The sequence below is a fragment of the Clavelina lepadiformis genome, chromosome 3 (assembly GCF_947623445.1).
Source record: "Clavelina lepadiformis chromosome 3, kaClaLepa1.1, whole genome shotgun sequence".
Taxonomy (NCBI): Eukaryota; Metazoa; Chordata; class Ascidiacea; order Aplousobranchia; family Clavelinidae; genus Clavelina; species Clavelina lepadiformis.
The window spans coordinates 25547997-25568295 of record NC_135242.1 but is presented as its reverse complement, the minus strand read 5'-3'; the positions used below and the strand labels follow the sequence as shown (position 1 = coordinate 25568295).

General features: G+C 39.1%; 3 protein-coding genes across 5 annotated transcripts; 2 read left to right on the top strand and 1 right to left on the bottom strand.

Annotated features, from left to right (window-relative positions):
* LOC143450720 (interleukin-1 receptor-associated kinase 4-like) lies at window positions 1-7313 on the top strand. The gene is made up of 13 exons (XM_076951376.1): window positions 1-989; window positions 2767-2952; window positions 3138-3213; window positions 3293-3348; window positions 3607-3770; window positions 3858-4058; window positions 4157-4275; window positions 5210-5387; window positions 5506-5592; window positions 5662-5751; window positions 5810-5990; window positions 6063-6208; window positions 6277-7313. Exons 1-13 carry the CDS (start codon window positions 833-835, stop codon window positions 7132-7134), a joined length of 2499 nt encoding a protein of 832 aa, XP_076807491.1. The 5' UTR covers window positions 1-832; the 3' UTR covers window positions 7135-7313.
* Window positions 7310-11284, bottom strand: LOC143450721 (dihydrolipoyl dehydrogenase, mitochondrial-like). The gene is made up of 11 exons (XM_076951377.1): window positions 11062-11284; window positions 9453-9593; window positions 9249-9387; window positions 9002-9144; window positions 8824-8922; window positions 8549-8739; window positions 8383-8481; window positions 8141-8311; window positions 7814-8064; window positions 7556-7722; window positions 7310-7497 (listed from the first exon to the last, which is right to left on the bottom strand). Exons 1-11 carry the CDS (start codon window positions 11089-11091, stop codon window positions 7429-7431), a joined length of 1500 nt encoding a protein of 499 aa, XP_076807492.1. The 5' UTR covers window positions 11092-11284; the 3' UTR covers window positions 7310-7428.
* Window positions 11285-12730: 1446 nt separating this feature from the next.
* On the top strand, window positions 12731-17899 carry LOC143450722 (ras-related protein Rab-7a-like). Of its 3 annotated transcripts, none has more exons than XM_076951381.1 (7): window positions 12731-13026; window positions 15699-15799; window positions 16003-16061; window positions 16201-16327; window positions 16419-16637; window positions 16801-17041; window positions 17409-17899. In XM_076951381.1, exons 3-6 carry the CDS (start codon window positions 16009-16011, stop codon window positions 17020-17022), a joined length of 621 nt encoding a protein of 206 aa, XP_076807496.1. In that variant the 5' UTR covers window positions 12731-13026; window positions 15699-15799; window positions 16003-16008; the 3' UTR covers window positions 17023-17041; window positions 17409-17899. The 3 variants fall into 3 exon arrangements, with proteins under 3 accessions (XP_076807496.1, XP_076807495.1, XP_076807493.1); XM_076951380.1 differs by adding an exon at window positions 15448-15579 and having other exon boundaries at window positions 12748-13026; window positions 16801-17899; XM_076951378.1 differs by having other exon boundaries at window positions 12748-13026; window positions 16801-17899.
* Window positions 17900-20299: the final 2400 nt, after the last annotated feature.

Below are 20299 nucleotides of genomic sequence, written 5' to 3'. Positions count from 1 at the left end.
TAGCTTATTGGTTGTTCTAACCAACCGCCTCTACAGCGCCGTCATTGAAAAAGTTTCCTGCACATTTTAAACTCACGACACTTTCTCACTTACCCCTGCAATGGTACAAGAGCTTGGCTCAGCCATGCTGGGTGATTGTCAATTGCTCGTCAGTTGTGGGCAGCACCATGGTACTATAGCACCAAATTACTGCACTGCGCTACTTTTTCAGTACCGATACCGATGGCACTTTTAGAAAAAAGTATCAAATTCTTGCACCAAATATTATTTTTTTCAGGAAGTATAAGGCAAGCCTTGTACTCAGTACTCTTGGAGTGATTTAATTAATACTTCATTTTAATTAAACCTTAGTGCCAGTTTTTGTAATCTGCGAATCTATAATAAAGTTGCAAAGAGTGAGTTCACATATTTTTTGAGCTAAATTAACCTTTAATAGCGGCAAAAATTGCACTTGCAACAGAATCCATTGTACAAAAAGTATTGGTACCGGCAAAGTATCAAAATACGTGTTTGAAACAACACTGAAACCGTCGTTACATTCTTTTCCAAGCACCAGTACCAGCGGTGCTTTCAAAGTATTGACTGCCCACCTCTGTTGCTTGTGAACATGTGTTTTATCGTGCTATAACTACAACGGTCAGCATCGTAACTTTCGCTCCTCACAGTTAACAGCGAAAAATACAATAACGCACCTATTCCCTCACTTTCATTGTTACTAGCGATAGTTTTTATGATTATTTTTAGTTTATATTAGTTCTTAATACTTTTTGAAATGAGTAGTTGCAGAGGACGATAAGGTTTAAAATCAGCTCAAAGTCTGTGGCTTGTTGCTATGGCGAGCGCTAGGACAAGTTCCGAAAGTACTTGGGGAATGTTTCCGTGCTCATCGAGAAAATACATCGATGAGATTCCTCCGGACCAAAGGGCAAATCTGTGCACTGAGATTGACTACACGATCCACAAGAATGAAGGATATTGGCAGAAACTGAGTCAGTGTCATGTTATATATGATTTCTCTGAAACATTGTGCGAAGTAGTTCACAAAACTAACTTGATTATATTCGCCATTTGTAGTATGGCCTTATGCGTGGTGGAAGGTTGTTAACTCAATTTCACTTAGATTTTCAGATAACTCAAAGTAACACAACTAGTTTCAAATTTAAATTTTTTATTAAACTACTTGTAAATGACCTGCAATAACTTGAAACTCAAAACCTAGCTGAGTTAAAGTGCTTATGTTGGCCTAAGGGTATGAACAACACTTATTAGTAGGGCCCGCAAAAGTCAATAAAGTCAAAAATTTTTAAGGACCTCGTCTGACCACGAATCAAAGAATAAAGTTGTTTTCAGCACCTAGGGGATTGTTTCTAAGAAGTTTATAGGTCAAAATAAAGTCAAAATTTACAATAAAGTCAAAATTTTCAATAAAGTCAAAATTTGTCAAAATATGGCTTTTTACAAAGTTTTTGTGTTTCTTGAGAGTAATTCTTGTAAAAATCCTCGTGGAAGCATTGTAAATCAGGAACTGCGACACAATTAAACCATATTAACACATAAAAGCAGGAAATAAGTCACAATGCCCACTTGGATCAGCAGTAACTTTTATCGCAAAATGTCCATTGTTTATTCATTGTTACGTATTTAAATAATTCTTATAAAACACTTCCTCTTCATACACGTGGTATTTTCGAAGATCAACAGTTTGGATTTTAGGAATATCCTACTGACATTCTTTAATACAAAAATGCCTAAGCAAGCTAAATCGTCTTCAGCAAAAGTTAGACAGATTTGTCGAGATTTTTCTGATGAATTTAATGCAACTCCCGGGGGTGATTTAAGGTGCAATTTTTGCGAGGTTATAGTGAAGTGCGATAAAAAGTATTTTGTTGAAAGCCACAGGAAAAGTAAACGCCATCAAGCTGGATTGGAGCAACAACAAGCATTCCCTGTTTAATTTGCTATTTATTAGAATTTGCCATGCGGAGAAAATCGAGGCAAAGTGCCCTTTTCACAAGGACAAAATAACACAAGCTACCTAAATCTATCGCCAAAAAACACGACGCACTTTTTATAATCGATAAAACACCTTGACTTTTCGACAAAATATTACGTTTGGGTAACTGGAGGAAGAACTGTGGCCTCTACAAATAAGCAATTTCGTTAGGTCAAAATAAAGTCAAAATTTGATAAAAATAAAGTCAAAAAAATTTTTTTTTAGGTCAAAATAAAAATGGCCCTACTTATTAGGGTCAACCTTTATCAAAAATCACTCATTATGTTGCAACAAAGTGTCCACAGTGATCCCTTTCTGAATGTAAGAAAGTTTGGGAGTGAATTTGGTATTTCATGAAGTTGGCATGTGCAGTGCCGTGCTTCGCTTTCAAGAATTTCTTCTGCCAATTTAGTCAAGTTTGGCTGATTCTAAGTAATCAATAGACCCCTTCAGCTAATAAACATCATATGTGCTGTGTATTGTTATTTTTATTTGTAATATTTTATCAATATTCAAGCAATAGTGTTGATATATCTCTTGTGGTCAAGCTGTCCAGTGCATTGTCTCTGCACTGTCAAAACACCATGATTTAGGTTGACTGCATGTGAACCTATTTCAAAATGGCCCATTTTGTCAGTTAGTAGGCGTCAAGGACATAGCGGTGAAAATGTGTTCCAGTTTTCCATAAACATCATTTATTTTTTACCGAAGGACAAGAATTTAAAATATTTGCTGCACCAATTTTATAAATCATCAATGTTTGTTTTTTTCAGTTGGTCGTCTCGGATTTGATGAAACTCGCAGCAAAAAATTTCGTCTTTCATTTGAGATGCACGGAAGCCCCACCGACAACCTGCTCCGAGATTGCTCGTACAGAATGCTCAGGATCCGGCATCTTTATAAGATTCTCATGGAGATTGGTCTGGTCCATGTAGCAGAGGAGTATCTCAGTGAATATGGTCAGTGCTTGAAGTGCTCAACTTTCACTTTCAACCTGGTCTCGGAATTGATTTTCAGTGATATTTTTTCTGTTTGTTGGCTTCAATACAGATAAAATGCCTGACAAGAAAATGTTTTTAAACTCTGTGGAATGTGTGAGATGAAAGCTTATGTCAGCAGCTCTTACATTTATTTGACTTTACAGATACTGAAGAGACTCTTCCACCTTGCCCTGTACCCTCCCACACAAGTCCAAGCAGTAATTTTGGACCTCAACAAAGGTTACTTTGCTTCATAAATGCCAAGCAATTTTCTTCACTGCATAAGTTATGGACATAACTTGTGTTTTTGATAATTCAGGGCCAACAGCACTGCTCCATTTGGACAGGGTTTGAACAAAGACATTCAAAAGAAAGGTGGTTGTATCATTCAGCTTTATTTGTTTATTGCTTTACATTTTAAGAAAGTTTTGATTTTATAAAAGTTAAGTGGGCAATTTAATAAATGAAATATTAAGTTTCACCTTTCATGCAATATAAAGGTTGCTGGTTTGTTTGAACTGTTAATTAACACGTGTTTGTCAAGGAGTGACGTTTTGAGATAATTAGAGACTGCGTTGTTGTAATTACTGAATACTGGCGGAAAGATACGAGGTGAAACCTGGTATTATTTAGGTGTGTCGTGGATGGCCATAGACACCTATCACTTTTCTTTTGAAGAGATTAAAAAGGGAACCAACAATTTTAGCTCAAACGTGGAACTCGGGGCTGGAGCATTTGGGAAAGTTTACAAAGTTGTTCTAAACAACACTCTCTTTGCTTGCAAAGTTTTGAAAATTGTATGAAAATATTTCTATTTGTTTGCAATTTTTTTTCTTTTAATGCTGCTTGATGCACTTGTCCTGATCAAAGATGTTCATGCTTAGGATAACGAGAACCCTCTGACAACCTCGATCATTGAGACCCATCGGCAGCACGACGACCTCCGAAACGAATTGAATTATCTGGCAGAGTACCGACACCCGAATGTTATCGCCCTTTATGGCTGGTCCCTGGATGGACCAGACCCCTGTCTTATCTATGATTACATGAAGAATGGATCCCTACAGGACCGACTGCAGTGCTTGGTTTGTTCGTTAGATCGCTTTAATTTCATTGAGTGATGACTTCTCTGTTGTAGCGTGGACATTTTGAAATTTTTTTAATGAAAGTTGCATGATAACAGAATGGTTCGAAGCCAATGCAGTGGGATATCCGCATGAAAGTGTCGTGCGGTGCTGCAAGAGGTTTGCAATTCCTCCACACAATGAAGTCAAAACCGCTAATCCACGGAGACATCAAAACGTTAGACCAATTGTTGATTTATAAGATTTGTCACTTCCTGTGCTACTATGCGCTGGTTTTCAATGGTGTCTTGGTGCTTACAGGTCAATCATGCTTTGCATCCTTGCGTGGCGGTTGATAATCATGCAATGCATCCTTGCGTGGCGGTTGATAATCATGCGATGCATCCTTGCGTGGCGGTTGATAATCATGCGTTGTATCCTTGCGTGGCGGTTGATAATCATGTGTTGCATCCTTGCGTGGCGGTTGATAATCATGCTTTGCATCCTTGCGTAGCGGTTGATAATCATGTGTTGCATCCTTGCGTGGCAGTTGATAATCATGCGTTGCATCCTTGCGTGGCAGTTGATAATCATGTGTTGCATCTTTGCGTGGCGGTTGATAATCATGTAATGCATCCTTGCGTGGTGGTTGATAATCATGTAATGCATCCTTGCGTGGTGGTTGATAATCTTGTGTTGCATCCTTGCGTGGCGGTTGATAAACATGCGTTGCATCCTTGCGTGGCGGTTGATAATCATGCGTTGCATCCTTGCGTGGCGGTTGATAATCATGCGATGCATCCTTGCGTGGCGGTTGATAATCATGTGTTGCATCCTTGCGTGGCGGTTGATAATCATGCTTTGCATCCTTGCGTAGCGGTTGATAATCATGTGTTGCATCCTTGCGTGGCAGTTGATAATCATGCGTTGCATCCTTGCGTGGCAGTTGATAATCATGTGTTGCATCTTTGCGTGGCGGTTGATAATCATGTAATGCATCCTTGCGTGGCGGTTGATAATCATGTAATGCATCCTTGCGTGGTGGTTGATAATCTTGTGTTGCATCCTTGCGTGGCGGTTGATAAACATGCGTTGCATCCTTGCGTGGCGGTTGATAATCATGCGTTGCATCCTTGCGTGGCGGTTGATAATCATGCGATACATCCTTGCAGGGCAAACATTCTACTTGATCATAGCTACACTGCCAAGCTCGGTGACTTTGGACTAGCACGGGAGATGCCACGCAACGCGACAACTGGCAGTTACATACGGCTCGGCAACGAGCACACCCCCGGCACACTTGGCTACCTCGCCAATGAATACATCACCACCAAGAAGCTTTCTGTGCAGGTCCATTTTGTGATATAATTGCTGACGTGTTACATGATGTTTTTGTTGTAAATACATTTCAATGTATCTGATATCCAACCATTTTTGTGGTTTTATTCAACGAGCGCTTTCAACGCAGGTTGACACGTACGCGTTTGGAGTGGTCTTACTCGAGCTACACACTGGGCGCAGAGCGTACGACAGGAACAAGGACACGCCATTATTGGTAAGCCCCAGTTTATGACGTCATAAGTAGAGAAAATATCCTGATGAGAAAGAATTTGTAATTTTACAGCGGGATTACCTCCACAACATCGCCGATGAAGCAGAAGATATCGGTGAGGAGCGAAGCAATGAGATGTTGATGGAGCTCATTGACCCCCAGGTAACGAGTGAGCACGCACTGGTCTTCACACTTATCTCACCGCAACTTGGTTTCTCAGATCGCGAAACTTCCTCCGGAGATTGCTCTGAGGTTTGTAAAGCTTTCACTCTCCTGTTGTCACGAGAAGAGGAAAGAACGACCAAAGATGGCGGACACGCTCTCCATCCTGGAGCAGATCAACAGATCTTTGTCAACCTCTTGTGGGAAGGAGCTGGATGACTTCCTTCCACTGCTGACAGGTGCACTGTGATGTGATAATCTGTGATGATGTCATAACACAGCATTGTTAACTCAGCATGTAATATGCTCAGATGGCGGAAGTACTCAAAGTATGGGAATTCCCCTTCGTTCATTGGAGTCCGGCTACCCCAATTACAACGACCCCTCTTTGTCGGACCTGCGCAGTCTCAGACGGGGCCCAGTGGAGTCGGTTGATCATTCCTTGTTGGCTGGAAGTGTGAGTAACTCACTTTTTCGGCTCATAAAATCGTAGCAAGCTGATTTAAATGTGATGTTTATGTCCAGATTCCAAGTCAAACCTCTGGCAAGTCAAGGAAGTCGTCAACAGTGTCGCTAGAGCGCCAGTTTGAGCAGATACGTCTGAACCGGCCTTCTTCCAGTGACGAGTCAGACAGCCAGGGTCGTTCCTCAACAGAGACCACATACAGTGGCTTTTATGTAACTGGCATGCAGGGAGGTGCCACGTGTGACATGGGGTTCCAGCTACCCCAGTATGGGTATTACCCTTCTCCTTTTATTAGTGGCGGAGCTGTAGTTCACCACCCGTCCCAGTATCAAACCCCCGCCAATGTGAGAGCCCCGTATAACCCACATGGTGATAGGAATTCAGTCCCACCCAACGAAGACAATGATTTGTACGGTGCTGGTCCCTACAGTTGCCCTGCGCAGCACAGCAAGCGCACCAACGTCGAAAACCCGTACAACTTGGACCTGAGTCGAACCCAGAAGCCGTCCTGCACATGCAACGCCACCCAACTACCCGCCCTGCCGTCTCCGCTGCAGACTTCTCCGTGGGTGGGACAGATCGAATGTGTCCCGGACACCTTCACCAGCATAGACCTGGATGGAAAGCAGAAACCTGGTCAGCTGGGCGAGGGTCAAAGTGTGAGAGGTCGTGACCTTTCCATAGCGGCAGATATGGCCGGACCTTCCAGTGAGAGAGGTCACGACCCCATTGACAGTAGACCCATGGTGCCCCAAGCTGGGTCGTTCCACTTTCAGAATAGCAACCCTCCGTTAAGCATCACCCCAGCAAAGGAGTCCCTGATAGAGAAGTTGAAAGAGAACTCGAGTTACACTCAGATATTCGGCAGGAGCCAGAGACAACCCACAGAGGGCGTTTATGACAATGCAGAGCCATGAGTTACAATTGAAATAAAGATTTTAAAAATTGCTTCCGTTAAATCATATCTTTGTCATTTGTATTTCAGACACTCATTTTGTACAAGCTTTGCATTTTCCTCCTGTTTTTGTTGCAGTATTTGCTTAAAAGTGTGATGCAGTATTTTGGCAACGGCAATAAATTTTATTGTACCAAGAAATTTAAGTTTTGTGTATTTCCAACGTAGAACTCTACACAAGGATGCGTGAACATAATAAATAACGACTGTATTGGAGGAACAAAGTAAGGAGAGCTGCTATTGCACGCAGATCAAGTTATATATTGTTGATGGGTTTCCCACAATATGCCATCAGGTTTGCTTCACGGAACGCTTCAGAAAGCGTCTGTAAAATATAATTGCATGAGCGGCACTCAACGCGAACTCATAGAAATAGGTCATACCGGGTGTGCGTGGCAGACTCGTGCAACATCTTCCGCTGATGCTCCGTACTCCATGGCAAGCACCGCCTCATTGATCATCTCTCCTGCTGCGGCGCCTATTATGTGGGCTCCCAACATCTTATCTGTCTCCTTGTCACTTAGAATTTTGACAAAGCCGTCAACATCAGCTGCAAATAACCAGGAGTATTCTCACATCGAGCCACCAATGCTACAAATAAGAAGCAATCACTTGACTTGTCAAAACATCAAAGTTTTCACCATTTGTTTTTGCTCTGCTGTTCGCTGAAAAAGGAAATTTTCCAACTTTGTACGAGACATTCTCCTCTTTTAGATTTTCCTCAGACTTCCCGACCCAGCCCACCTCAGGGTGTGTGTAGATCACAGATGGAACACAGTTATAGTCGATATGCACTGGAGCTCCAGTCAACCCTTCCACGCAGATTATGCCTTCATCTTCAGCTTTATGAGCTAACATAGGGCCCTTTATGACATCACCAACAGCATAGACGCTGCAAACGAAGAGTCAGGGACTTAAGCCTGAAGACAACCACACCATAAAGCTCCATTTCATGGTTGCTTCCTCACCTTGGACATGAGGTTTGGAACCTCTTGTTGACAGATATCGTTCCTCGTGGTTCAAGTTCAATTCCAACGTTCTTCAAGCCGAGATCACTCGTGAATGGTCGTCGTCCGATGCAGACAAGCAGAACATCGCACTCTAGTGTCTCGGCCTTCCCACCTTTAGCTGATTCGACGCTGAACAAAACATAATTTGGATTTATTGAGACAGCCAGCACACCACATGATGGCGCAATTTCCTTACTCACTTTACTTGTATACCAGCACTGGTCTTCGCAGCCGACGTAACTTTTGTGTTGAGCTTGAATTTTAAGCCTTGCTTTTGCAAAACTCTTTGGAAGGTTTTCCTGGAAGAAGAAATAAGAAATGAGATTTATACAAAGTTGATCAGAACTCACAAAAAAAAAAACTTACGATACGTCCATATCAATGCCCATGCCACCAACATGGCCTAAAAATTCAACAGCTGTGACCTCTGACCCCAATCTTGACCACACAGAGCCCAATTCGACCCCAATTACCCCGGCCCCGATCACAATCATCCTTTTCGGCACTTCCGTCAAGGAGAGAGCCCCAGTGCTTGAGATGATTTTCTCTTCATCAATCTGAAGCAGAAATTCATCTCAATCAAACAATTGTTATTGAGCAATTCTGCGTATGTCTCAATGTTCACGGCAACGTAGGCTTACATCAATTCCCGGAAATGGTGTGACCTCTGACCCCGTGGCGATGAGGATGTGTTTTGTGTTAATGATTTCTTTACTGCCATCTGACCGGCTGGCCACAACCTAGAAAATTTTCAAAACATTTCGACACTTATTAATACAAGAACTACGCAACACCAACACAAATGACAACAATTCTGACCTGGTTTGGACTTTGTATAGTTCCGTGACCTTCGACCCTTGTGACTTTGTTTGCTTTAAATAATCCAGCGATTCCCGACGTCAGGGCAGTGACGGCGTTGTTCTTCTGTTTCATCATGTTCGGGAGGTTGAGTGTCACTTGCGCTGGAATAAAGTTGCTTCAGTGACATCACAAGTCGGTTTGTTACAACAATCATTGGTTCAGTTTATGACAAAGTGCATTGAAGATAAACAACACAGGTGCTTACTATCAATGCCTCGTGATGCAAAATCTTTTCCTGCCGCCATGTAGTAGTAGTGAGAATTATTTAGAAGTGCTTTAGACGGAATGCAGCCAACATTGAGACAGGTGCCACCAAGTGTGGAACCCTTCTCTACACAGACTGTCTAAATACATACAACACACAGCGAGAAATATGATGTTTGTAGAATAAGTCACAAAATGAACTCACTTTTAAGCCGAGTTGAGCAGCTTTAATGGCGGCAACATAACCACCAGGGCCTGAACCAATCACAACAAGATCAGCATCATGGGTGGCGCCGTTGCTATAGCAACAGGCTGATCGAAATGTTTTGCTTGTCCGCAGGCAATTCTATAAACCAATAAATTGGCAGAATATTAGATGAGTTGCCAGAACAAAACTCATTGCCTTCCTGACTGATGCAATCCACAAGGCAGCAGGATGAGCAATTGGCGCTTAATGAAGACTGGATAAATGCTCAATACAGTAAAAAACGTCAATAAACACAAAGCTGACTGAGCTATCATTTAAACACATTTTTATCTTGTTTTCCAAAGCTCAATAACCTGAAACTCCCACCAGCCAACACAAATTATGCTAGATCACAACACTTCAAACAATCCGTTCCGACTTTATGCGGGTGTACACGCCTAAAGAAAACGGCTTATTTTAAGCAACACGCTCAGTGTGCTATTCGTTGATAGGATGCACGCATTCCAGCATAGATGACTTTAATAAGATATTTCATTTCACATTTAAAAAATTTAGTTTAATGGACTTGTTTGAAAGTCAAATATTAAATAGCACCCAAAGCAGGGGTTCCCAACCTTTTTATGTTCTCGTACCACTTAGCCACCACGGATTGTCAACACGTACCACTATTTTCAAAACAACTAATTTGATCCAATATTCGCACAGCAGCATTGTATTAATAACAATGACAGCAGGGAGCAAGATCGACAAAAGTAGCTTACTGAGTGCAGAGAATTTAGTACGGAAAGAAATAAAAGTGTTGTTCGCATATTTTAGCAACTCAAAATTAAATTGTTATACTACTATACTGTATATCGCATGCAACGGAGAGCTGCTCGCGTACCACCTGAAAAGCTCCCGCGTACCACTAGTGGTACGCGTACCACCGGTTGGAAACCCCTGACCTAAAGGCAACTTTAATTCCCCAAATAGACAAAGTAAACCTTCCCGTTGAAGTAAGCCACTCATCTTGGGAACAGAAAGATTTTGTTATTTCAAATCTGTTATTTACAATTGGCAAAAGTCAGCATCCAATATTGAGCAACCGAAACTAAGAATTTCGATTAAGTTATAGGGATGTGCATTTTACTATATCGAATCTTCGAGAACAGGATCCCAAACTATTTGGTTCTCATTTTAGGAACTGATATTATTTTGATTACAATTATTTATTATAAAAGGGCGCTCAAACAACCAGCTTTTCTTGGTTTATTTAGTATAAAACGGTGTGAAGATAAAATAGATCGACGTGCATGTTATTGAATCTCGTGCGTGCAGGTGCCACCGCATATGGAAAGAAAGCGTTGTGCACAACGTAGCTACCTGGTGCAAAAACTGGGTCCAAAAAGCTACTTTGGTACAAACATAATTGCAAGCATATTCCCAACAGCAACATCTGGTGCCCACTTTGTGTTGCCTACTGGTGCACGCCAATCTTTGAAAATTACGCAGTCCGGTGCACAAAAAGCTTACATTTACACTCCATATATTTTCCACTTGGGACAGGTCACAGACGATAACCAAAAGCAAACAATACCGGTACAATAAGCAAAAAGTTTATACTTACATTAATAACCCGCGTTCCCAATCTAAGCATCCCGTTTATAGTGAAGCGAAGTTGACACAAATAATAATCTTGATTGTCTTTATCAAGTACCTTACGATGGGTCTACTCCAGTTGACGCAACACAACTGAGCTAGCTGAACAACCCAACTCCAACAGACGCAAAGCTTGTGCTGCTACTCTGGCCCTAACTCTCTTGTCGACCCAGAATCAGAGAAGAAAAAACCGTAAAGGTAAAAGAAAACAGCCCTGTATTAACAAATATTATGAAGTAAAAGATTAGTTTCTCGAATAGAAAACACAATAAAAATATTTAAAAAACGAATCTTAACAAAAACAGAATAATAATAAAAAAATTCGCACATAAATATTTACAAATGAAAAATTTTCTTAATGTTTTAAAGAGGTGCTGCAGTAATTCGTACAACTTTCTCAAATAGCTCTTTCGATCAAGCGGTTGGTCTGACATAACTTAGCTAAGTTAAATAGAAATCATCACTATCACATCTAACCCTGTCTTCCAAATTTCGTCTTTTTGGCAGAGTTTTTGGAATAACAAAATTCAAGCTTTTCCTGCAACCATAAAGAATGACAAGGTCCCGTGACCACTGACGTCACACAATAGTTGCGGAGACAAAGCGATGGGTTTGGCTTGAATTATCATCCTTTCTCTAAAGCTGCTAGAATTGTGCAAGAAACGGGAATATGCCGTAATCAGACTGCAAATTGTTGTAATGTTTTCCGTTATTTTCTGATTTGATTTAATTTATTAGTACATTCAGACCGTAGGCTAGTTTCCTTAAGTCAGGTTGGGGCGAATACGTCTACCAAGTGATCGAGTAAATGTTAACGTAAATCGTTTTATTCGATTTGTAATTGGCCTTTTAGACTATTTTGAGGAATAGTTGAAATACGTACGTCGAAATCCCGGGCAATGTTCGATTTCAGTCAATTTTGGACAATTAAATCGATTATTTTTCACACACTAGCTTGGCTGATTACTTCAAGTACGTTTATGAATCAATCGAGTAGAGAGATATTTTAAAATCCAAAACAACTCATGAAATTGTTATATTAGCTTTGAAATAACATGAAATATATTTAAGTAAGTTTTGACTGCTGCAGGTTTTTCATATATCATACCTAGAAAACTTTGCCCAGTATTTTAAATGCATTGTAAAATGTAGATAAACATCCATAAACCGAACCAGTCAAAATAGTTTTGCCATTTCAATTCGCAATTATGCAGTGCACGTTCTACATTTATGTTATTATGACGCATCATTGGTTTGTTCTCTAAAAGATGCTTCATTGACCATGCAATCTATAAAGTGTTAAAAAGCAACACTATTTATTGTTGGCCGCGCGAAACTGCCAAGTAGATAACGATTAAATTCCATTCTACGTGAGACAAAAGTTAATCGTTTTGTATGACTTGTTTATTATAAATAAACCAATAAATTTTTCATTTTGCTACCCTAAAAATTAAATAATCAATCGATTGTTACACCTTTGGTGCCAAACAATTGAACAATCGGCCGATTACCAAAGGTAAATCCTGAATTTATTTCAATAAAATGCTTACGATTGACAATCAATTATGATTAACGAATACCCCAACCTTGGTTGTTGGTTTGACAGGTCTCATATCAAGATAGAGTATTGAGGAATTGTCATGTCATAATTTCTGTTCTATTGTCTCATTTCCATTCAGGCCTTCAAGTCTGATTGCAAAAGTATGAAACCCAATTTGACAACCTGTATAGCTGTAGTCCTTCCATTACTTAAAGGTTACCATATAAGTTATGAATTATACCAACCCAGGATTTGTCGTCATAACTTTAAACCCAATAAGGGCTGCCAGTTTCAAACTGATTAATTTAGCTGAAATTATGTTGTTTGATTGAATAGTTGTTTTTTCATTGCTGCCACGAGGCCTATTGGAATCTAATTTCACCGGAAAAAATTGTAAGTTTGAAGTCTTTTACAGTTTCTTGTTGACCTCAGAAAAACATCAAAATATAGCAACTATTGCCTAAACCTAAATCTACGTTTTTATTTAAACTTACCTTTAAAGTATAACTTTAAATATGTAAAATCAACTTTTTGCACGACAGCCAGACTCCAGAGTTTGGCAAAAGCGTACTTTATACTGTTAAACATGAGCTTTGGTGCCGCACTTAAGGTGCCTTATTTTGCACTTAATGGTTTGGACTTCTGGGCACTCGATTTTCAATCGAATAAGTCAAACTGTGCACTTCCATTGCATCTGAGCATTTTTGCACATGGCACTTTTCATTTTTGCTTGTTTGGTGCACACAAGATCTTGCTGAAAATGGCCATACTCAGCAGTGCGGCCAATTTTTCTAACCTAACTGCATATCTTTAATAATCTTGGTCAAATATTCACTCTCATGTTTCATTCATATAAGGTAGTTTAAGAATCATTGTTTAATATCATTGTAAAGCAACATTTATGAATTACGTATAATTCAGCTGGAAATGATGATGAAAATTGATGATGTAATACGTGTATTACATCTTGTGTGTACACAAGACATAGAAAATTTTCCCTGACCCTAACCGGTCAGCCTATTAGCAAATACATGAGTGAATATATTCATACGAGTATATCTATATATATATATTCATACAAAATACAATTATACATTTACAGTATGTCTCGAATGAGCAAAAGTGAATGTCTCCTTTTTGCAAAATGAATATATTTTTAAAGAAATCGTACTTTTCCCTGAATTTGACATCTGGGTGCAGTAGCCACTAGGGGGCCAAGTTAAACTCATGCAAAGATTTTATTTTGAAGATTTATATTTATTTTGATAATCTGCCATTTCAATGTTATAAGGAATGTTTCATGCCCGTAATGTCTCTCTGTAGCATTTACCACAGTTGTATATAAGCCCCTACTAATTTAAGTACTTCAGGACAAGTACTTAGTTGAAAATACATTTGAGTACGAGTACCAGGAAAGTACTGAACATAGGTACTTCGGTACTTAGTCGTAACATAAATATTATGAATAATTTTTTATTTCCTTACATTCTTAAACACAGTAGACATAAATAATGATCAAAAGGGTTATGGTATAAAATATATTTGAGTAGATGGATAGACAACCCCAGTACTCAAGTCAAGTACTTTACTTAAGTAAAGGAGCTCTGGAGTCTGGTAATTACGTAATTGACGTTACAAGTAATTATTAACTGGGTAGTTTTTGCTACTGTCTGTTTGACGTTTGTGAATAATTTTAATATTTTAAAATCGTATTTTTCATTTGGTGGCTATGTTAACTTACCAATGCCATGCCACTAATGTATTCTACATAATTCCCGCCTTGCATGTTTTAGCCCTTGAAGTTTTACCTCTATTTCTAATCTATTATTTGTCCTTATATTTATATTGAAAAGCGTAGATGAGTTGAAGTTGGTTTGTTGTATTAAACAACAAGTGCAAATACCTTCACATTGTGTTGAACAGCAACATGTTTCAGGCTTTGCACTGCTTCTTTCTTGGAGTATAAGATTGACAAATGCACAACTTGCAGTATAGAAATTTTTATTGTGCTTTCTCTAACAATCCTAGAAGTGCCACCGAATGTTAAGTGTAGTTGACAATAATTATGAAACTTACATGCCGGAGTTGCTGTAAAAAACGTTTGGCACAAAGTTCATTATTACACAACCAACTTTTTGGTTATATGTTATGTACACGAAACATCGGTAAATAAGTTTTTTCTGTCTGCGCAAACCGTGTAAGCGCACTTGAAATACTTGCGATATCTGAACTACACGCTTGGCCCACATTGTCGTTTTCTGAAATTAGGCAACAGCAGAAAACAATGTTTTTATTGTAATGTAATAGCTGTCTTTTGATAACTATTGCTACAGCCACAAATCAAGTAGGAAAAGTATGGCAGTGACACCAGTAATAGCACTTCCGCGCATTGTGTAAAAGCAGACCACGCATAATATGTCGTTTAACTTAAAATGCTTACGTACGTTTGGGAAAATGTTTTTCAGAAAATAAGTCCAATTAATAACGACTATATATAGTAAATAATCTTTATTTACATTTAACTTGCCTTTAACAAAAAACAAGAATAAATGGAAAAATGCTTTCTTATGTAGAAACGATTTTTTTGACTAGTGGCACCTATTTTACTCTCCATGCTTTGTTTTGACCGATATCCTACAAAGTTTTTTGTAAAAATTATGTAATCTTTAATGTGAATAACTCAACAATCTAAAATGTCTTTGATGTGAGGTAAAGCATAAGTTATGCTCCTATTAGTTGGTTCTGCTAATGGCAGATTACATAATAAAATCAAATCAGATGCGAATAACACCAAATAAATTACGCATTTCCCAGAAAATGCTCAAGAAAAATTGGTTGCTTCATTGCTTGATGGAAAATCATCATTAAGTTGTGGATTTGCAAAGAAATTTCTCAGTCTCAGAGGATTGTAACAGTGCAGCTGTGCAGGCCATAAACAATTAACATGTTAGTGACTTTGTGCAGTTATTTGCAGTCACAGCACTTGCTTGCTGCCTTTGTTTTGGGTGGTGCTCCTGTTACAATAATAAAATTACTAAACTACTTGTGTGCATTTTGTGTTTCAGATAATTTCTAAATATTTGTAAAATTTTCGTGTAATCCATTTTGAAGAGACTTGCATCTTGCTGAAAAAAAGATCTCATATTAAAAAGTTTTGGCAATTCTAGTAAGTGCAAGAGTTGTGTTTTAAATGATACCTGTCTTTCTTTGGTTGTTCTGCACATTTCTGATCTTGTTTGTGCTTCTGTCAACTAGTCATATTTTATTACGGTATTAGCAATGTCGAAGTCACAATATTTTCAATTTGTTGTCTATGTAAAAGGTTAATATCACCAAGATTGGTGCGACGTTATGGTTTAATCTTTGCAGGTGAGAATGGCATCTGGCAAGAAAGTCCTCTTGAAGGTCATCATTCTGGGAGACAGCGGGTCAGTTAATTTATCATAAATGGGATTATGTGGTGATAAATTTATGTACATCGTGTCAGTGTAAGATGCAGCCGCTTGGCAATGTTTTCACCTCATAATAATATGTTGGTACTGGATGACAAAAATATTGCGTTTTCAGTGTTGGAAAAACTTCGTTGATGAACCAATACGTGAACAAAAAGTTCAGCAATCAATACAAGGCGACAATTGGTGCAGATTTTCTTTCCAAGGACATGGTAGTTGATGACAGGCTTGTCACTATGCAGGTTAGACAGCTGTTTATATTATTCTGCTTGCTTTGCCTATCTTGCAATATACCTGAGTTGTGATGTCATAATGAGCATTGTTATGTTACAGATCTGGGATACGGCTGGACAAGAGCGCTTTCAATCACTTGGTGTCGCTTTTTATCGGGGAGCAGATTGTTGCGTTCTTGTTTATGATGTCACAATGCCAAACACTTTTAAAACACTTGACAGTTGGCGTGATGAGTTTTTGATCCAGGCTTCTCCACGAGATCCCGAAAACTTCCCGTTTGTAGTGATTGGAAATAAGATTGATCTTGAGAATCGAGTGGTGAGCTTTGTCCGGCTTATACGAGGATGCGCAACTACTTTGAATCCGAGGGCCTCATTGGCTGTTGCTAGTTGCTCATTCTTCTGCTAATATCTCGATACTTTTGACATCATAGTGATCTTTGTTGCATGAACATAATCGTAAAATGTTTGATCTATCGTAGGTGTCTTACAAGAGAGCTCAGGGATGGTGCCACACAAAGAACGACATCCCATACTTTGAATGCTCCGCAAAAGACAACATAAACGTGGAGCAAGCATTTCAGACTGTCGCCAAACAGGCTCTGCTGCAGGAAGCCGACGTTGAACTTTTCCCCGACCAGTTTCCAGATAGAATTGACCTGAAGAGCAACGATAACAAGCCTAAATCTGACTGTGCATGTTAAAGCCTATTCACTTATAAAGGTGCATTATTTCTTCTGATTATTAGTTTTCAAAACCTGCACATCAGGGCATCGCTTGTCTGTGTTAACAGCAGCGCAACTTCTGCTGGAAAATGTTTTTTGCACGTTTTGTGATGTCATAATGCAGCAAAAATTGCCATTTTATCATTTTCCATAATGCTTTAAAATGATCTATAGTGGCCTCCACTTTCTTACATTGCTACTAATTTAGCTTGTATCGGGCCGCCACTTATCGTTGCGCCACCTAGCATCGAGAAATTTTGATTGTGAGGTCATACTGTATTTATGTTTGCATTTCATTGTTCTGTCATAATTGTAGTATTTGTCATAAAGATTTATATATAAGACAAGTGTTTAATTCATATCAGGGTCAACACAATTGCCTTTGTCATTGACAAGATACCGAAGTCGTTGGTTTTATTCTGCTCGATTATAAAATAGAAGGTTTCCATAAATTATCTCTCTTGCTATGAAATTGCACCCAGACCAAGTTCACTCGCATTCTTTGTTGGAAGAATCATCATGACAACAAATATTGATTAAAATTGATTTCTTCAGATCCCGTTATGACCGTGCATGCAATAAGCTTAAAATTACTTTGTACAGTTACGTTTTTAATTTGGTTTGATGACATCAAAACAGTGACGTCCCCACGTGCAATGTAAAACTATGAAATATGTTTATATGATGTCTATCAAGCAGCTTGTATGCTGGTGATTTTTCGATTAAATCTAAGCGAGGTTTTTCCTCAGCCACGAATTAACATTTTCCCGTTTATTAGCGCGTGCTAGTAACAACTGGCTTGAATTTTTTTTCTTCACAAATGCGCTTTTGACAAAAAATAAAATGATTGATGAAAGTGCAGCGTATAACACCCTGTCCGCTAGGTAGCGGCAGGGCATCAGTTTTATTTGCCCAAAGAATTATCATGTTTAGCAAACCTATTTTTCATTCTTTGAAATGCAGGAAGCATTACATCAAATTATTGCTAGAAACACTCAGTTGAGAATGAAAAGCTCTGAAAACTAGAAAGGATGGGCAAAATTTTGTGGGCGCGTTGGCTGACCAACTCCAACCGAGTGTGTTTAATGTTTTCTAAAGATCTTTCTTACACGTGCGTTGAAATTCTATCAGATAACCTCGAACAAAAATCGCGAAAATTGGCATTAAAGTTTAATTAAAATAAAGTTCCGAGAGATAAAACATCTCAAAACCTTTAAAATGTTCCACCGGTATTGGTACTGACAACGTACCGCAGTACTCACTAACAGCATCCTAAAATTACACCACACTAGGTAGTAAAATCTTCCAGGTGTTACATACTGCTGACATGTATAGATTTTAAGTTTGTTTTACGTTTCAGAAAAGGCAGCAATCCTAACCCCAAACTCCCAAAAATTACCAAGCAGCGAAAATTAAACTATTTTACAGATTACGGAAAACCACCCAACATGTTTTGGTCATAATCCAAGTCTTTCCAAACAGAACAATAACGGTTGAGCAATCTTGGCTACACCATTGCTAGACATGCTGCAAACGTCCGCACAAGCGAAAGAAAATGTCTGGTTTGTGCTCGAAGCAGTTCGCGCATTTTAATCCCGAATGGCGGCCGATTAACAAAGTCTATGAAAATTATTAAAACGATATTCTGATTTTCTCCAAGTCTGAAATAAGTTTGAAACTAAGCTAGTGGTCCCTTTATGCGTTTGCTGATAGTGCAGCTATGTGACGCAATACAAATTTTAGAAAACCGAAAAAATTTAAACCTAGAAAATATCTCCAGCTCTATTTTCAGGAAATGAAAAGAAGCCAATAATGGAAGGTTCCACACAACCAGGATCATTTGGGGTAGGACAGCGATTCCTTAACTGGGCGCTTAGGGATTTCGAAGGGAATAAAGCGACTTGATCATATTGTCCGAATGTTGTCCTGCTTATTATGTAACAGGTCTTGTGCGACCTCACAGAAGTAGACTTGCAAGTCTGTTTTCACGTGTATGCAGTAAAACAATAAGTTTCTGCTGGTTGCAGTAATGGAAAGATTTGTTGAAGTAGAATATACACCAGCAATTGTTCTGTTGTGCATTGAAAGTGATTTACAACTTCCCGGTCGATTGAAATACTGCACCTGCAAATGTTAGGCTGACCAGGGCGCCTCGAGCGGAAATTAGTTTTCATAGAGAAAGAAGAGCTGATGAGGTAGGAAATTGCTTTAAACTTGCCAAAAAAAGTCTTGTAAGATAAAAAAATCGATTTGAACATTGGCTTCCTATGTCATAAGTAGCCTATGTAGCTGACACGTTTATTTGATGTCCTGTGTCTCCCTGCAAGTTCAAAGCGATTTTTTTAGTAGAACCTTTTTATCAGCGGTTATAATGAGAGAGAGAGAGTCTTCTAAATTGTGAAAAAAAATTCACAAAGGTTGTCGACCTACTGGTTCAAAATCACTCGAGCAGAACCATTTTCTCTTCAGTATAACCGATAATAAAAAGACTTTACCGATTTAATGCACTATGATCCTAGCTAACCCGTTTGTTTGCAGAATTGAAGCAATTTCCTACGTGGAAACGTGACAGACAAATGATTCCTTGCAAGAGGTAGGCCTAGTTCCTTGTCACCACCCATTAAAATAAGTAAAAGAGTCTCTTCTTGTTAATTGTGGAAAAAGTTGCTTAAAGTTTGCAGGCATTCGAGCATGACCATTTTTTCTCATTCTAACTAGTGATAAAAAGGTTGTGGCATGTCCTACATCAAAAGCTCCTAAACTTACACGTTTATCCATGTTCTGTACCCACATTATGAACTTTTCTTTATTTCCTGAATTTGGAGTCAGGCTAGAGATGTTTCCTAGTGTTTTTATTAATTTCATCGATAACCTATTTTCGAAAATGATTGTCCTCCGCCGATTTCAAGATTTATAATAAATAAACAAAGAATTGAAGTTAGGTTGAACGCCAAAACTGCCCGCATACCGGTACTACGGAGTCGACCATGCAGGTTACAAGGTAGAGATGTTTCCCGGCGCCTGGTGGCCAGACTGTGGAGTATGGAAATGACAGGAACACAACCGAGACTTTTTGGTCGAAACGGTATCGTAGTTCGTACAGCGAGAGAAAAGCGATCTCTCTAATGAAAGGAGGCACTAGTTTGTTATTGTTAAAAGTCTTACGAAATATATATTATACAGATTGCCTGCTTTGGGTATAATCTTTGTAGCCCAGACTGCAGAGCAGGGCAATCCGGTGTCTCTAAAAAGAAAA